The sequence below is a fragment of the Mycothermus thermophilus genome (assembly GCF_041956435.1).
Source record: "Mycothermus thermophilus strain CBS 625.91 unplaced genomic scaffold VTJ04scaffold_1, whole genome shotgun sequence".
NCBI lineage: Eukaryota > Fungi > Ascomycota > Sordariomycetes > Sordariales > Chaetomiaceae > Mycothermus > Mycothermus thermophilus.
The window spans coordinates 1,372,466-1,388,577 of record NW_027191427.1 but is presented as its reverse complement, the minus strand read 5'-3'; the positions used below and the strand labels follow the sequence as shown (position 1 = coordinate 1,388,577).

At 56.9% G+C, this 16,112-nt stretch overlaps 5 protein-coding genes across 5 annotated transcripts; 4 read left to right on the top strand and 1 right to left on the bottom strand.

The window, feature by feature from the left end:
• Positions 1-3,876: 3,876 nt before the first annotated feature.
• On the top strand, positions 3,877-6,972 carry VTJ04DRAFT_496 (uncharacterized protein; the record flags this gene model as incomplete). The annotated part of the gene is made up of 2 exons (XM_069363022.1): positions 3,877-4,974; positions 5,035-6,972. 2 exons carry the CDS (start codon positions 3,877-3,879, stop codon positions 6,970-6,972), a joined length of 3,036 nt encoding a protein of 1,011 aa, XP_069223106.1.
• A 45-nt stretch (positions 6,973-7,017) lies between these two features.
• Positions 7,018-7,284, top strand: VTJ04DRAFT_495 (uncharacterized protein; the record flags this gene model as incomplete). Its single annotated transcript, XM_069363011.1, has 1 exon — positions 7,018-7,284. The coding sequence occupies one exon, from the start codon at positions 7,018-7,020 to the stop codon at positions 7,282-7,284; it is 267 nt and encodes an 88-aa protein (XP_069223105.1).
• Positions 7,285-8,877: 1,593 nt separating this feature from the next.
• Positions 8,878-9,959, top strand: VTJ04DRAFT_494 (uncharacterized protein; the record flags this gene model as incomplete). Its single annotated transcript, XM_069363000.1, has 2 exons — positions 8,878-9,186; positions 9,270-9,959. 2 exons carry the CDS (start codon positions 8,878-8,880, stop codon positions 9,957-9,959), a joined length of 999 nt encoding a protein of 332 aa, XP_069223104.1.
• A 226-nt stretch (positions 9,960-10,185) lies between these two features.
• On the bottom strand, positions 10,186-11,332 carry VTJ04DRAFT_493 (uncharacterized protein; the record flags this gene model as incomplete). The annotated part of the gene is made up of 4 exons (XM_069362989.1): positions 10,186-10,964; positions 11,049-11,117; positions 11,171-11,192; positions 11,261-11,332. 4 exons carry the CDS (start codon positions 11,330-11,332, stop codon positions 10,186-10,188), a joined length of 942 nt encoding a protein of 313 aa, XP_069223103.1.
• Positions 11,333-12,434: 1,102 nt separating this feature from the next.
• VTJ04DRAFT_492 (uncharacterized protein) lies at positions 12,435-13,223 on the top strand (the record flags this gene model as incomplete). The annotated part of the gene is made up of 1 exon (XM_069362978.1): positions 12,435-13,223. One exon carries the CDS (start codon positions 12,435-12,437, stop codon positions 13,221-13,223), a length of 789 nt encoding a protein of 262 aa, XP_069223102.1.
• Positions 13,224-16,112: the final 2,889 nt, after the last annotated feature.

Genomic DNA, 16,112 nt, shown 5'->3' with positions numbered 1-16,112 from the left:
AGACGCCGTACGCATGTATGTACATACCTAGGCGCCCGCCAACCTCCCATCCAAAGATTTGGCCACCGTTATACCTCCTCTACTGTGTATTCTGCAATGAACCGAAGGCGGTTTCCGCCGCCACGCGCTCGCAGCTCTTCCCCCAGCGCCGCTTCCGGACAGGAAGCGTAGTGGAGGATGGCTGGCCCCGTCGGCCGTGCTGCGGCGCGAGTGCGGGAAGCTTGCCGTGTGTCTTATAAACAGCAGCCGAGGAAACAAATACCTGTGCCGTGCCGCACCGGCTCCGTAACTATATATGAGTGCCCAGCTTCTAGATTGGGGCTTTGTTCTCAAGCCCCGAGACCGTTGGAGTCTCCTCCATGTATGTTGTGTTCGACTGTGCCGACCTTGTGACATGTGTCTCTCACAAGAATCAAGAACACAGAACTTCCGTCAACAACAAGGATCCACGGTGCCACCAACATGAGACGACGGCGCAAAGTGAAGTAAAATAACACGCACAAAATTCTCAATTGTGCCGTCTTACACTCCGCCGACATGTGCACAAAAAACAACCTTCTCGATTCTGAAGGAAGAAGAAAATTTGCTACTACTAGTTCCGCTGTTTCTTTCGAGGCGAGATGGCACCCATCCGGAAGTTGGAATCGTCATCCATTTTGCCAATCTCCCTCCCAAACAAGGCAACGCGCCCCAAAATCTGAAACGAGCCCAGGGTAGAGACTGGTCGCTTGGCACGTGCGTCTGGACTTCTCTCCCGCTCAGATGGAGACATCGGGTGGGGCAGGAGACGCTCGGCTACGACTGCCACTGCCCGAGCACCACCAATTTCAGATTTTGTCAATCCCCGAGCAGTTGAAACAAAAAAAATGTGAGGCCCCTTCCCGTCCGTTGAAACATCCTCCCAATCCTGTGTGCGTGTTCACTTTTTCGCCCGTCCCGGGGTGCGACCACCGAACGCCAAGGACCGCAGAGCCGCAAACACAACACGACATGGCTCGGTTGTATTTTGTTGCGGCGTTGCGACGACGAGATGGTGGGATGGGATGGAGGCTCCGGGGCTTGCTCCGAGTCGGTTTTGGTGCTCGGGCCGAGATGGACGACGTCAACATATGGAGTTGTTTAGGGCAGTATTCAACACACGACACATCGGCGAAATCCACCAGCGGTGGCGGCTCGATGAGAGAGATCCATGGAAGAGCACGTCGGAATGCCTGGGACGGTAACCCCGACTCGCAATGAGCTGAAGAGGTAGCTGAGGTCAGGTAAGCCCTGTACTTCTGTTGTCACATCTATGAGGAGTCAGAGTCTCGAAGCGAAGCGCCCTGAGACATCATCAACTCTTTTCCCTCTGGGACAGGCATGCTTGCGAAGTGGTCCACAATCTTGAAGCTTGTCTGAGTCAAGAGTAAACAAACCCACACAAACAAGTCAGGGCCAAGGCCTGGGGAAGAGTCAAAGGTTACGTCAAGTTGCCCACCAGCCCCAGACGACTCCATAGCTGGGGATGTAAAACGCGACATATCATCTGATACAAACGTTCGAGATGTTTCAGGATGAATGGGAGCCAGACATGTGTACGTACTCCGTCCTGCGTGTGTAGCCACGTACTTATACACCGTAACTCCTTGGTAGTTATAAACCTGCAAAACCCACGTCGCGCTCGATCAGCTGCTGTGTTGGTCGACTTGTCCTCGATATAAGGTGGCGGGAAAGGCGGCGCGCGGCGGATCGGCCGCCAGCTGAGGATGATGATACGAGTCGGTAAGCATCCAGACCAGCCTCATCGGCCTTGATTTGTTTGGGAGCATGTGATGAGTGTCGGTGAAGGAGCGTCAATAAACATCAACACCCACTCAGCCAGCCAGCAGCTTGTTGTTCTCGACCGGGGCCGCCTGGGGACGTTGTTATTGTTGCCCGGTTGAGGTCCCACACGGGCGATGCCATTTGTTTTTTCTGGCGTCTTACACTAGTTCAGACTCTCGGCAACTAGTTACGTGCAGACATACTAATAGGAGAGATTTGGCGTCTTCATGGATGTTTACCAGACCCATCTGTGTACCCAGCCTCCTTGACGGAGTTTCTGTTCAGCCTCAACTGAGATCGAGATCCCAGAATCCCATAGCCGCCACTTTTTCCTATGCGCTGAAGCGCTGATTCGCCAATGCCTTTCTTGGTGTTGTGGCCAGCTCCAACGGGCGTTGTGGCTCGTGCGGCTCGTGTTACCGCAACCCTGGTCGTCGCCCTGCGGGTGTGGGTTTCGGCTCATCCCATTCCCTCCCGTCTCGGCCGCAACCTGCGAACCCGGACTGCGCCAGGGATCAAAGGCACTAGGTTTCCGCGCTGTGGGTGGTCGCGCTCGTAGCGAAATGAGCTGTTAAGGGTTGGGGTTGAAAGGATTCAAGGGATTCTCCTCGTGTCACTGGCGGGACCGATGATGTCTTGTGTTTGGCTTGTTGTTGGTTGTTTGCTCTGCTTTCTTTGTTTCTCTCCTTGTTGTCCCTGAGATTTCCGGACTCATCCTGTGGTATTCCGTAGCGCGAGTTGGCTCACGGCCCCAGGTTTGTTTGCGGGGAAGGGCAGCATTCAATCAATGGATGTCTGGTGATCTTGACACGGTTACGCTTGGACCTCCGGGTCAACGGCGCGGGAACATCCAACACGTCGAGTGAGCGCGTCGCCTGACCCTGACCCGGGCAACATGCTGGAGCAAGCGGTCGCGAGGACATTGGCTCTGGGATTGCCTCCATTACGCAGTAACAAGTAACAAAACCTGACGACGAATATTTACTTACATAAAATAGAGGAACCCCACTAACTCATGGTCGTTGCTGTGGTTTCCTCTGGCTCCTCTTCACCGCAAAAGTTGTGCAGACGTGGAAGACATGAGGTCGTGTCGGCAAAACAACCGCCGTAAGGGATACGGTAAGACAGGACGGTTCTTACGCGTTACCAGGCATGTCCTAGCGGAGCGGGCCCCAATCTTTCGATACGAAGACGCGAATATTACTGTCATTATGAATGCGCTGCGCCACGCGATTTTGCATTGCGGTTGGGTGGGTCTATTGCGCTCGTCAATTTGGCATGCGCACAAGTCATTGGCTCTGCGCGACGCTTCCCCGCGAAGCGCATGGAGAGCCGCCAGCCGGCGGAAAAGGACAAACAGTGCCGATGCCACTCTACCTCTGCTCTTCTCTTCCGCCCGAAGACCCCGACACGCAACGGAAACAAACTTTGGTTTTCTTTGATCTCTTTTTTACACTCTTGATCGCGTCAACTTGTTTTTGTGCATCGTAACTGTCGCACAGGTTCTGAGTGAGACTCGGACTTAGCTGTCGGCTCTCTGCATCCCGTCTGTTTTGTCACTTTTGTCACTTTGTCTGTCGCTGCCGTGGCTCCTCGCTCCACTGCCCAACTGAAGACTCGATTCGTCTCGTCGCACAAGTCGCCCTGCATCGCATCGCATCGCCTGCAGCTCTTTCGACCCGACGCGCAGAAAAAAAAAATCAGGAATTGGGCGCCGTCCCTCTCATGCGAGACCTCAGCAATACAGCGTCCAATGCAACGGAATCCCATCTCCTGAGAGAAAAATCTTCATCCTATCGTCCCGAGACACACCGCCGCGCAATAGCTCCCACTGGAATTTCATCACCATCACAAGCGATACGATAAGCAAGGGGAGCGCATTTCGACTCTGGCGCGGCGCGGATTGGATTTGTGTGGTGTGGTGCGCGCAGAGTCCAGGGGTGGAGAGAGATCAAGGAGAGAAAAAGTCACTTTCAGGTTCAGGTCCCCGTCCCTGAGTGCAGGGCAGTTCTCAAAACCCACCAGCCCCGGGCCGCCCCCAGTCCCTGGCGACCCCCCTTCCAAAAAAAGAGCATGGCATCGACCACTCTTGCTGCCCGTTCATCCCGGGCCCCGACCATTTCCTACTCCAGTGCCCAACCACATCAGGAACAAGCACCACAACAACAAACGCAACAGCACCATCACCTTCATCACCACCACCACTACCACCTCGAGCGCCTCACTTCGCATCCCTACGATTCAGCACACGCCTTCGCAGCTAGCGACGAAAATTTGCACGCCCATCGCCAGAGCCACAACGCGTCCAAGCTGCCAGCATTTCGCTTTGCCGACCTGCGAAAAGATCGCATCTCCCTGTCGTCACTTCAACACCCGCCTGCCCCGCTGGCGCCCCTTTTGTCGCAACCCACGGCCGATCAACCGACGACTGCTCATATCGCCAGCCCGTCGCATACAGCCAACGTACTGCATCACTACAGCAGCTTTCCCGACCGCCCGGTTTCCATCGACCAAAGCCAAGCCGGCGTCGCCTCGAGCCGCACCCGCGCCTTAAAATTCAATCTCAGCTCGCCCGTCGCCGCCCACTCGGCCGAATCGCTGCCCGGAACCCGGCGCCCAGCCTCCGACGACGTCTCCGCCACGCGCTCCCGCCTGGTCTCCGTCGTCGCCCCGCTTCGACGCCGTTTAACCGACAGCGCTACCATCGCGGCCGGCCAACTCAACGACCAACCAGTGCCAAGCCCCAGTAAAACTGTGGCGAGGCCCGACGAGAGGATATCGCGCTCTCTGATCCCGCAACGGTCGGGTCAGGCCACCGAACCGGCCGTCCCCGCCCCCGCACCGGGAACGTCGAGCGCGCGCGCATCTACCGCCCCATCCGGCCGGTCGTCCTTCGAATCGGATCCTCGAAGGTCAGACATGCCTTCTCGGCGCGTCACCGACGACGCGCATCATTCCGGCCACGTGGACGCTGCCCCACGCGATCGCGTGCGTCGGTCCCTGGACAGTCGGCGCGGCGAAGACTCGGCCCGTTTTTCCCCGCACCGCGACACCAATGAGATGACTACCACGACCGATAACGACAACACGGCAGACATTTTCATGAAGATTGCCGGGGAATCTTCGGCGCCGCCAACACCAGAGAAGCAGTCCACGGCCGACCCCTCAATGGTGGGTTTCCAGACAAACCGTCTCGACGGTTTGGGATTGCCTTGGCTAACCTCCTCGCAGTCCAGGTTATTCCGCACCCACCGTCGCCCTCTCTCGACCACCATGGCCGGTTCCCACGAGACGTCGCCGGCCGGCCGCCCTTCTCTCTCACGACGACTCTCGGAACACCGCGATTCCTCGCGATCACGACACTCCGCCGAAGAGAGCGCGCCGCCATCAAGAGAACCATCGTTCCGTGCCAACGGGAGAGAGAGCCTGCCCCAGATCTCGACTACCGACACCAGCCGTTCGAGTCGAACCCCGCAAAAACCGTCTCCCGTCACGCCCCGCCAGATCTCGTTCAAGGACACCGTCTCGGAAAGCGGTGGATCTTTGTCGCAGCGCCGGAGACAGTCGGTTACCGACAACAACAGCCTGTCGGCGTCGCGGTCAGCGCAGCACAGGTCAGCCAATCTCTCCGCCTCTCAGACCCGGATCTACCAGTCCTCCCCGCTCGTTCCCAAGTCGGCCAACGTGCTCGGGGATGGACAGATGGAGGCAAATCATATCGAGGGGACCGAGTCTTCCTCCTCCACAGCGGCGGCGTCTGTTTGGGACGAGGTTGACGACCTTAAGTCTAGGATCGCCCGTCTTGAGCAGAGGGGAAAGCTGTCTACCGCGGGTCCGTCCGACGACAGGCCGCGGACGGCCACCACCAACGCGACCACCGTCTCGGCATCTCCCAAGCGCGGCGGGAGTTCGACCCATGATTCCTCGACTCCCCGGGATTCCGCCCACCCCCTGCTTCTCACGGCTCTCAGCAAGACCAAGGACAAGATCAGCTCGGAGGTGTATAGCGCTCTTGAGTCCGCGGTGAGCGATGCCGTGGCCCTGTCGGCTATGATTCCGCCCATAGGCCAGCCGGGCCCCATCTCGAGTCGCGCCAGCGCTATCGGCATCGCAACGGAGGGCGGCGTCACGGATCGGCAGCTCCGCAAGAAGGCGGAGAGCGTCTGCCGCAGCCTGACCGAGCTGTGCCTCGCCCTTGCTGACGAGGCGAACCAAAAGCAAAAGGAGAAGCCGGCGCCCGCCCCTGCTCGGGATGAGGCTCTGCTGTCTCCGAGGGAAGAGCCCGTCCCGTCTTCGACGAGGAGGCCGAGTGCCATCGCCGAGACCATCGTCAAATCTAGCAGCTCCCGGGCGCCGTCGTCGCTCGGAGAGAAGCGGAAGACGATGCTTGCGAGCATCGCCCTGCCTGCGTCGTCGTCTCGTTACGCCACGGCGCCTGCCACCCCTATGACGGCGGCGGAGCCCGCCCCGACCACGACCTCTTCGGGCAGGAAATCGTCCCTCCTCCTCGGGCGCATCCGCCGTTCGACCACTACCGAAGAGCACGAGGAACCCCCCTCATCAGGATCAGGTCGGCGATCTTCCGTCCTGCTCAGGTCCAGGCGCCATGGGTCCGAAGAGCCCGAAGAGCGCCACGAAGAAAGCAGACGCAAAACTTCCCTCGTCCTGCGCTCGCGCAAAATCATGAGCGACTCGGAAGACGAATCCGGCGGTCACCGGTCCTCCTCGTCCCGCGTCCCGTCCCGCGCCATCGCCGAAGTCAACTCGCACCACCGTCACACCACATCCAGCAGCTCCTCCCAACAGGCCGCCGCCGCGGAGAACCCCGCCACCCCCTCCGTCCTGCCCCGGAAGAGCCGCATGCTCCCCGCCGCGATAGCAACGAGGTTCGCCACCTCCCTTGCCGCGGCTGGCTCCGGATCGGGATCCTCCGTCCCCGCGACGCCGGGTCGCAAGTACCTCGAGCGCAGTGAGCGTTCGAGCACCAGCAGCGGGGTGTACCTCGACCGCGGGTCGGCGGCGCAGGCGGCGCTCGCGGAACGGCTGGCCGAGGAGCGCGCGCAGATGCAGCAGCGCCAGAGCCAGTCGGCGTCGCTGTTGGGACGGACCGGGAGCTTGGGACGCAGGTCGAGGGATACCGGGTCGGGCATCCCGACGTTGAGGTCGTGACTTGGAGGGGAGTAAGTCGGCGAGGGAGGTTTGGGGGTATGGGAAATGCCCGGGAAAGGGAGGACACGACGCCAATCTAGCTCGACTCTGACGGCCGCCACGGCTACCGACCTACCTACCTACCGACCTGTTTCAGTGTATTATTTACGGATTCATCACACCCATCACACGCACCACACCATACCCACCTGCATATGCGACAAACGAGGAGACAAAAAAAAAGAAACAAAAAATGAACCGGACGGACGGACATCAGGCGTTGTTTTTGCGTTTCGGGCGTTTCGGCATTACGCATTGCATCCATCAGTCTAAGCATACAAAGAAAAAAGAGGGAAAGGCATGTCAGGCAGGCAGGTTTATGGGATGGGATGGGATTGGATGGGATGGGAGGTTTCTTGTTGAATGATGTCCATGACCCTTTTTTTCGGTTTCGTTGCATTACTTAGCTATTTTTTGAAAGAAAGGGGGGGAGGAGGTGGTGGGTGGTTATAATTGTTTTTATGACTTTTTTATGCGCGGGGTCGGGAACTGTTTATTTACCTAGGGAGAGAGAGGGACATGAACAAGGCCGGGCGGGATAGGACAGGACGGGACAGGGCAGGACAGGATGGGATAAGGCGCAGCAGGGACTATGGAGTTCAACAAACAAGCAAGCATCCATGCATGGTGTTTGGGTGTTTGGGTGTTTGGGATTGGGAGGAGAGGGTAAATACTAAGTATACCAGGTATGGTCGGGCTGGCTGGGTTGGCTTGTTCTTGGTTCAGGGTTCCGGGTTTGGTTTTGGGGCGAAAGGGGTTGGTTGGTTGGTTGAATGGGTGTGTATTAAAAAGGGTTTCTTGGGGGTGGGTTGGTTTTTGTGATGTTATGTACTTGTTCCTGCTACTTTGTTATGGTAATGTTTGTTGGTGGTGGTGGTGGTTGGTGGTTGGTTTAGGGGAGTAGAGGTAGTGGGATTCATTCAATCAATCACCTCTTTGTTTGTGGATGACAATTATTTATTCAAGTGCGTGCCTTGGTCTAAGTGAGAGGTTTGAAATGTGTATGGTGACTACGATAGATTGATGGCGTGGTTTTACTCAACTCAACCTTTATGAGGTTGGTTCACGGTTGGGGTGTTGGCTGCAAAACTGGACTGGATGAATTTGTGAGGGGCTTTCGGCCTGAGTCATTCGGGAAATGGCCCCCATTGTTGTGGAAACGGATGTTGATGGGCTGAGGAAAAAGTACAAATTGATGAGATTGAGTTTCCCCAGGGTTGTTTTTGTTTGTCTTCAACTGAACAGATCTGACGAAGTGGTATTTGGGTTTATCTGGTATACTGAAGTAAGTGAGGTGCTTTCAAAACGATTTTCATCTCATCTTCACAACCGAGGGGTGACTCCACAGTCCAGACTGGAGCCTAGGTACAGCATTACCTTCCCCTTCCCTCTGCCAGCCCTCGTTCAACCCAGAATCTCACCTTCACTTGACACACATCAGCCCCTACTGCCTCTCATCCGTCCTAAAATTTAACAAGCTTCCACTTTACACAACAGCCCTGTGCATCCCATGTGATTGAACCAACATTCTTTGACCGCGTACCGGCTCACTTCACCCCGCATCTCTAGACTTACTGCATGTCTAGAGCCGGGCTCACCCCGCTCCTGCTTTCATTTGCCCATCTCCAACCCAATCTGACGGTTTCTTGCCGATTCACAGCACTTTCAGCCTCATACTCGAGGCTTACACCACACCCACTGTATCGACACATCCCATCATTGGACGCCCGGCTTCAGAGCGTGACGCGTCCTGTCGTCTTGTCTTGCCGACATCATCATCAGCATCATCATCGACTCTACTCCCAATCGGCTGCGAGATCCATCAGTCTCACTCCTCCTCCGGCTGGACAGAGACATATAACAACCATGTCCCCATCCACCACCAAGCACCCCGTCTCCTCGGCAGCAGCAGAGGTTGACGACCCCACCTCGGACCTGGCCGAGCGTTTCCAAGAAGCCCTCGACGCCGACATGGCTCCCTCGCGCAGGCAACAGCGGGAGCATCGCGGCGCAGGCGGGAAGCGAGGCGGACGGGCTGGCGGTTCCTCAGGAGGAAGAGGAGGAAATCGCCGCGAGGTGGACCTCTCCAAAGCGCTCTCCCGCTTGCTGAGACACCAGGCCGCGAACGCGGGGATAGAGTTGGATAAGGAGGGGTATGCGGCTTTGGATGCGGTTGTATGTCTTCCCCTTTCATTTCATCTCTCTCTCTTCTCCAGAAATATTAAGAAAATAACACTAACCCCCTTATTTACCTCCAGCTCAAATGGGGTCCCCTCCGCTCCCTCGCCCCCACCTTCTCCGAAATCCGCGACGTGGTCGACAACTCAGACAAAAAACGCTTCGCCCTCAAGCCCAACCCGGCCACCAACCCTTCCCTCGACGAATCCTCCACCGACCCGGCCCACTGGCTCATCCGCGCCAACCAGGGCCACAGCATCAAGCTCGAGAGCGAACACCTCCTCAAACCCCTCTCCCTCCCGTCCCCGGACGGTGCTCCCCTCCCCGACGGCGCGGTCCCCATCCCCCCTGTCGTCGTCCACGGGACCTACTTCGCCTTTTGGCCCGCCATCGTGGCCAGCGGGGGGCTGAAGCCCATGAGCCGGACGCACGTGCATTTTTCGACAGGGTTGCCGGAGGATCAGGAGTCCGGGGTCATTTCGGGGATGCGGAGGGATGCAGAATTGGTGATTTACGTGGACGTGGAGCGGTGCATGCGCGAGACGGGGATGAAGTGGTGGATCAGCGACAACGGGGTGGTGCTGACCGAGGGAGGGGAGGAAGGGCTGGTGCCGACGAGGTATTTCAAGGAGGTGGTGGGTAGGAGTCAGGGGGTCGGGACGCTGTGGAAGGATGGAGAGTGGGTGGCGGATTTGCCGGCCGGGGTGAAGGTGAGGGTGCCGATGGGGAAGGGGAGGGGTGGTGGAAGGGGGAGGGGAAGGGGGAGGTGAGGATGGGGTGGTAATTCGATGGTGATGAGATTGGGAGTGGGTTGGGAAGGTTTTCGTGGCCTTAGTAGTACATATGGTTTAGTGCCGGGGAGGAGGGGTTTAGAAGAGACAATGAGGACTTCTATTCATGGTGTATCTGGGAATCATAGTCAAGCAAGTCTATCTGCACGACTCTAACTCGCCAACCTCCGTTCAACAATACCGTTAGGTTATTACGACCCCCTCTTTACTCTCCCGTCTCCGTCTTCGCCGCCAACAAATCCCCCAACCCCTCCGCCACCCACCCCGGCACGGCCGGCGCATCCTCCTTCTCCCAATCCCCCCTCTTACACACCCCCGTCAAAACCAACAACGTCCCGCCCAACCGTCCCTCCACGCCGAACTGGATATCCGTATTCAGCCGATCGCCCACCATGCACGTCCTTGCCCGGTCCAGCTGGAACCTGCCCTCGACGGCGTCCAGCATCGCCTGGCTCGGCTTGCCCAGCGCCACCGGCTGCCGCCCGGACATGTACGCCAGCGGGCTCATGCCGATGGACCCGGCCCCCGGGAACAGGCTGCCGTGCGAGGGGAAGGTGGCGTCGGTGTTGGTCGCCAGGAAAACGGCGCCGCGGTGGAGGTAGTGCAGCGCGTGCGACCATTTCAGATAATTAATATGCATGTCGAGCCCGGCGAGCACGATGCCGACGTCCGGGTCGAGCAGCGAGCCGTCGGCGATGCCGGCCCAGTCGGCGGGGGTCATGTCGCGCCGGAAGGAGGGGTCGGTGCCGCCGATGAAGGGGATGCCTTCGGCAAGGAGTTCTTGCTCGATGCCGCTCTCGCCGACGACGAAGACTTTGTTTTTCGGGGGCGGGAGGCGAAGGATGCGAGAGATGTAGATGGCGGAGGAGTAGGCGGAGCCGAAGATCTCGTCGACGCTGGCGGGGATGTCGAGGCGCGTGAATTTGGTGAGGTATTGGGAGCGGGATTTGGTGGAGTTGTTGGTGACGAAGATTATTTTCTTGCCTTTTTATAAAAGGGGGAGGGGTTAGAGGGGGGAGATAGATCTCGTGGTGGTTGTGGGAGGGGAGAGTGAAGGTAGATAGATACCTTTCTCGCGCAAGAAGGCGAGCGTCTCGCGGACATTGGGCAGGACCTGGTCGCCGGACCAGATGACTCCTGAGTTAGGTGAGTGGGTGGACGAGAGAGTGTGTGAGAGAGGAGGCTCTAACCATCGCAGTCGAGGAGGAAGGTCTGGAAAGGGGCGAGTAAGTGAGTGAGGATATGGATGGATAAGGCGGAAGAGTACGTGAGCGACTCACATCAAAGCGATCGAGGAAGTCGTTGATGGCGGCCACATCGCCGGTGAGGTATTTTGGCTGGGATTTGGCCATGTTGCTGGACTGTCCTTGGTAGGAAGATATATAGTTTCTTACAGACTGTATGTTCTAGTGTTGAGTAAAATATGAGTTTAATTCTTCAACAAGAGCAGTCACAAACGGTTCGGATGGGCGACGTCCAATGTCCGGAGACCGGAGCATGACACTGGACGAACACTGGATGCACTCTCCACTCCTTCACCCCCCAGTTGAAGAAGACGCTAACGTTACAGCGTCTCGGGTATATCCTGGACATCCCGCAGCTGCCATTATTTGCCATTATTGGCCCCGCAGAGGCTCAACGGAGCGGGTTTACGCTGAAAACCTGGAAACTGTCATATCAGACACCTTGATGACTCGAGACAAACTGACGTATTTTTGTCTGTCTTGAATTCCTCTGGGAGCATCGTTGTTTGGTTCAGGGCTGTGTTGAAGGCCTGTAATGTAATAATTTCCAGGTTCATCATGACCTGGATTTCATCATCCCGTCCCACGATGGCCATGACGTAATCCCGTAGGTCCCTTCTTTCCTTATTGGAACTTTATCTTCTGCCTCGTACGAGTAAGCAATGTGGTAGCCTGGACTAACTACATCCATTGCTCCTTCCATCAATTCCTTACTGAGCACCTTCTGATTCTTCGTGTTACCCCTCCCCCGCAGCCTGGCTTGGCTTACTTATCGATAACTGCCACTGGAAATTTAGCTTCCAGGTGCTACCTGAGTTACCCCTCCAAGCAATTCACCCCCCACCAATCAACCTTGGAATCCCCCATCCACCCCGCCAACCGTTGACTTTCTGTCAACCTCGAACAACTTCCCCAGAACACAACATTTTCTTAACCTTTTCAACCACCCATCCTCCACCTAGAACGACAATCTGTAGGCATCACTCCTCCTGTCCAATCATCAACCATGACCCAGTTTCCTTTCGGCCTCAGCTAACCTACCTACTTCCTTCTCAGGCAACCCTCCGCGGATTGCTACTGACGGACCACCACACCACCTCGATTCCTATTCCGTACCAACCTCGAGTCTTGAGCCCATCAAAGCTCAACCTCAAAACCCCAACCACCCGGCCGTTACCTTAACAACCCACCTCACAGTACCACCGCCAAAATGACAAAGCAACCTTCCCTCTACTCCTTCCCCACCATCCCCGCCCTCGCCCAGGCCCTGCGCGCCTACGTCGTCAACTGCCAGGAAGCCGGCCTCCAACGCCACGGCGTCTTCAAGGTCGCCGTCTCGGGCGGCTCGCTGCCCAAGACCCTCGCCCAAGCCCTGCTGCCGCCCCCGACCTCCGAGGCCGACACCATCAAGTGGGACAAGTGGGAGATCTTCTTCGCTGATGAGCGCGCCGTGCCCCTCGACCACCCGGACAGCAACTACGGCCTCTTGAAAGCCGAGCTGCTCGACAAGCTCCCCGCCGACGCGGGCCAGCCCGTGGTGCACCCCATCGACGTCGAGGTGCTGGACGACACGCAGGAGCTGGCCGATCGGTACGAGCAGGTGCTGGTCAAGAGCTTTGCCGGCCGCGACTCGGTGCGGCTGCCCATCTTTGATCTGCTGCTGCTCGGCTGCGGCCCGGACGGACATACCTGCTCGCTGTTCCCCGGCCACGAGCTGCTGCGCGAGACGACGGCGTGGGTCGCGCCCATCGAGGACTCGCCCAAGCCCCCGCCGCGGCGGGTTACCCTCACCTTGCCTGTGGTGAATCATGCAGTGCGGGTGGCGTTTGTGGCGACGGGAGGGTCCAAGAAGGAGGTGATGAAGCGCATCTTTGATGGCGACGGGGAGAAGCTGCCCTGCGCGCTGGTGAATGAGGGGACGGGCGAGAGGTGCAGTTGGTTTGTGGACAATGAGGCGGTGGAGGGCGTGGGGTATCCGAGGAGGCCGTTTAACTTGTGAGTTTGGTGCGGATGTTGATGATGGTTGTTGATGATCGGCGTTGAGTTTGTTTGTTTGCTTGGTGGACTGGCTGGTGCGATGATGGATTGGTTTTATTTCGGCATCTTTCTGGGAGTGATGGCGATGATGGCGGTGATTTCATGATGGATGAGCTTCGGGAAGAGGATTGATTGTGGGGTTTGATGGGATGAACTTGTTATGAGTTCATTTACTGCTACTACTACTCACTACTTCTACTGCGGCTGCTCTATTATGGGTGTGGGCGTGGTGGTAGGTAGTTCAATATTCCCCAAGGGTTTTTTCTTCGTTGCCTGCCTGCGTTTGAAGCGGGGGCTGTGTTTCATGGGACAGAGGTGATATTAGGTGGTTTAGGTGTTCTCTGACAGACGTAGCTAGAGCCAAGGAGATGGATGGCGGAAAAAAAGTAAATGGCCTTGAGTTCCGGACAATGGCTTGCAGCTGGCCCTGCGATGCTGAGGTTGGCCTGTGTTCCGTGCGGTTCAGAACATGGTCATGACAGACTCTGGATCCCCTACGTGCAAGACGGCCAGCCCTATTTGAGGATCTCGTGGCTACCTTACATCCGTAAGATGGTTTAAATGTCATGGTTCTTCTAATCAGGCCTCGGCGGACCGTGTTGTAGCTCCCTACTCAGCCTCCCAGACTAGATGGATGGTTGGAACGCCAGTTCAAAGCGCATTCAACCAACCCCTACTACCAAGTCATGACACCTAGATGGATATCATGGATTATGGAGGTCGGGCGTCGTCCCTGAGATGAGATGGTATGCCGACTGGAAAAGGAGCCAGATGGCTATCTGCTTGTTCAGAGAGTTTAACTCCGTATCTGTTCTATGGCCAAAATGTGATCAAAACTCGACCGTGCTGTAGGAGTGTATGGAGTATGTAAGTAAGGTCTTTGTCCACTTCTTGACGCCGACTTTGACGCGCGGTTAAGTTCAACAACCTTCAATTACCGCGAGCTAGTCGTAATATCCGCGCGTTTCCCGAGCTCCGCAAGCTTTACCATTTTCTCTTCTCTCTGTAGATCCCAAATCCTAGGAACCCGGAACTTCCCCATCACATCTTGCCCGGGATAAGAGAATCTTCCAAGCGCCGACAATCAAACGGCGCCTCCAAATGCGTGTGTACTGTACATACCTCCTAACCGGGACAGGCGGGGAGGGACAGACAGACAACGCGCGCCGCAGGAGGTCTTGTCCTCGTCACCACAAAACCTGGCTTGCATCCTGCAGCTTGGTTAAGGTATCACATCCTCAACCGCAGCCACCCGATCAGCGAAATGGACACCGACCGGGTTGGTTGGAGGAAACCTGGGTGTGGTGGGATGGGTTGATGGGACCCAAGACAAAAACCCTTGAGAGGAGTGAACTGGATTCCTCGATCTAGTTATCTCTACTGAGTACCTCAGGTACTGCAGTTTAATACGTCATGTATGTCCTGTTGTGGAGTAGCTCTCTACCACTAACATACCCAAGTGGCGAGGTTGTCGTTGCACAGAAAACGGTTGTTCGCTTGATGATTTGATGCACCTCCAACACGTGGATCACCTTGAGCCTACTACTGCCTCGTGGCATCTAAGCTGTGCCCTTCGGGTCGGGTTCTTGCGCAGGATATTAATCTCGGTGCATCCTGTCGTTTACCTACCATAGTCGAGGTGTTACTCCGTATGTACAACACACCAAATGGCAATCCTCTACCGGCGAGATTCCGGAGAGATGCCCCATCTGCCGGTCGGTAGGTAGACGGGAAGAATGTGAGAACGACGGACTGATGTGATGGATGGATGAGGTGACAATCCCCTTGCAGCTCTGCCCACTTCCCTTCTATCCTCCCGTCCCGGGAGGATCCCGGGCGGAAGAGGGAGGCCGACTGCAAGCAGGGTAGCATTGAGGGTCAGGAACCGCGTCAGGGTTCGTGGATCGCAATGGGCAATGGGCAAATTTCGTTTGGTGCCGTCCACGGTTCGTGGACGGAGAAAATGAAGATCAACAAGACGCTGCACTACGACTCGGGCCCGATGAGGTGTTTTCCCCTTTTCAGAAGAGTTTTCCAAGATTGCCTGGTACTGGTGCTGGCGCTGGTGCCAGATGCAAATTACACTGGACTAGTGTACCATATCCCCGCCAACAATCGGGAAGGGCATCAACGTCATGCATGTTTACAAAGTACACTCACCTTGTCGTCGGAACACGGTTGCAATCCATATTATGAAGTGCAGATAGAGTTTCCGCCTGCAAAAAAGCTGAGACAAATCCTCCTCTGCTGCAACCTCGATGGAGAACTTACAAGCAGCATGCACCCTGTCAATCTGTCTCATCGACACCTTGAAAAGGATCTTCGTCCAGGGGGTTGAGCGCGCTAACCTAGACTCTCCGATGGAAGATCTTGGGTTCCGCAGGCCCGGTTCGCGCACACACCCCTGATGTTCGTCCTGTGACGTACTGATCCCCGGTTTCGACGCCGGCTTGGTCCAAGAAAGCTATCGCCCCCCTCTCATTCTGTTAGTGCACCTTCAGCTGGCAAGACGACTGACTCGACTTGCGATAGGCCGGCCACGAGCAGAGAGAGAATGGCGAACAAGCAGACTGCGTGGCCCTCGTCCATTGGAGAAGTTCACGCAACCAACCCAATCTGAACGTGTGTGTTGCATACAGCGACATAACTACAGCGACCCGACCCGAGTCAGCGACCGCTTTCCGGCAACCAAACGGCGTCGTCCCCCACACCGAGCAAACCTGATGAACCCGCGCGAGGAACCCCAGTCGTCAGGCCCGCCCCGCCTCCCTCCAGATGACTTCAATCTTGGCTCTCCCAGCTGCGGACGGGGTTGGTCTGACGGGATGCCCCTTGTCATTAAAAGCCGGGT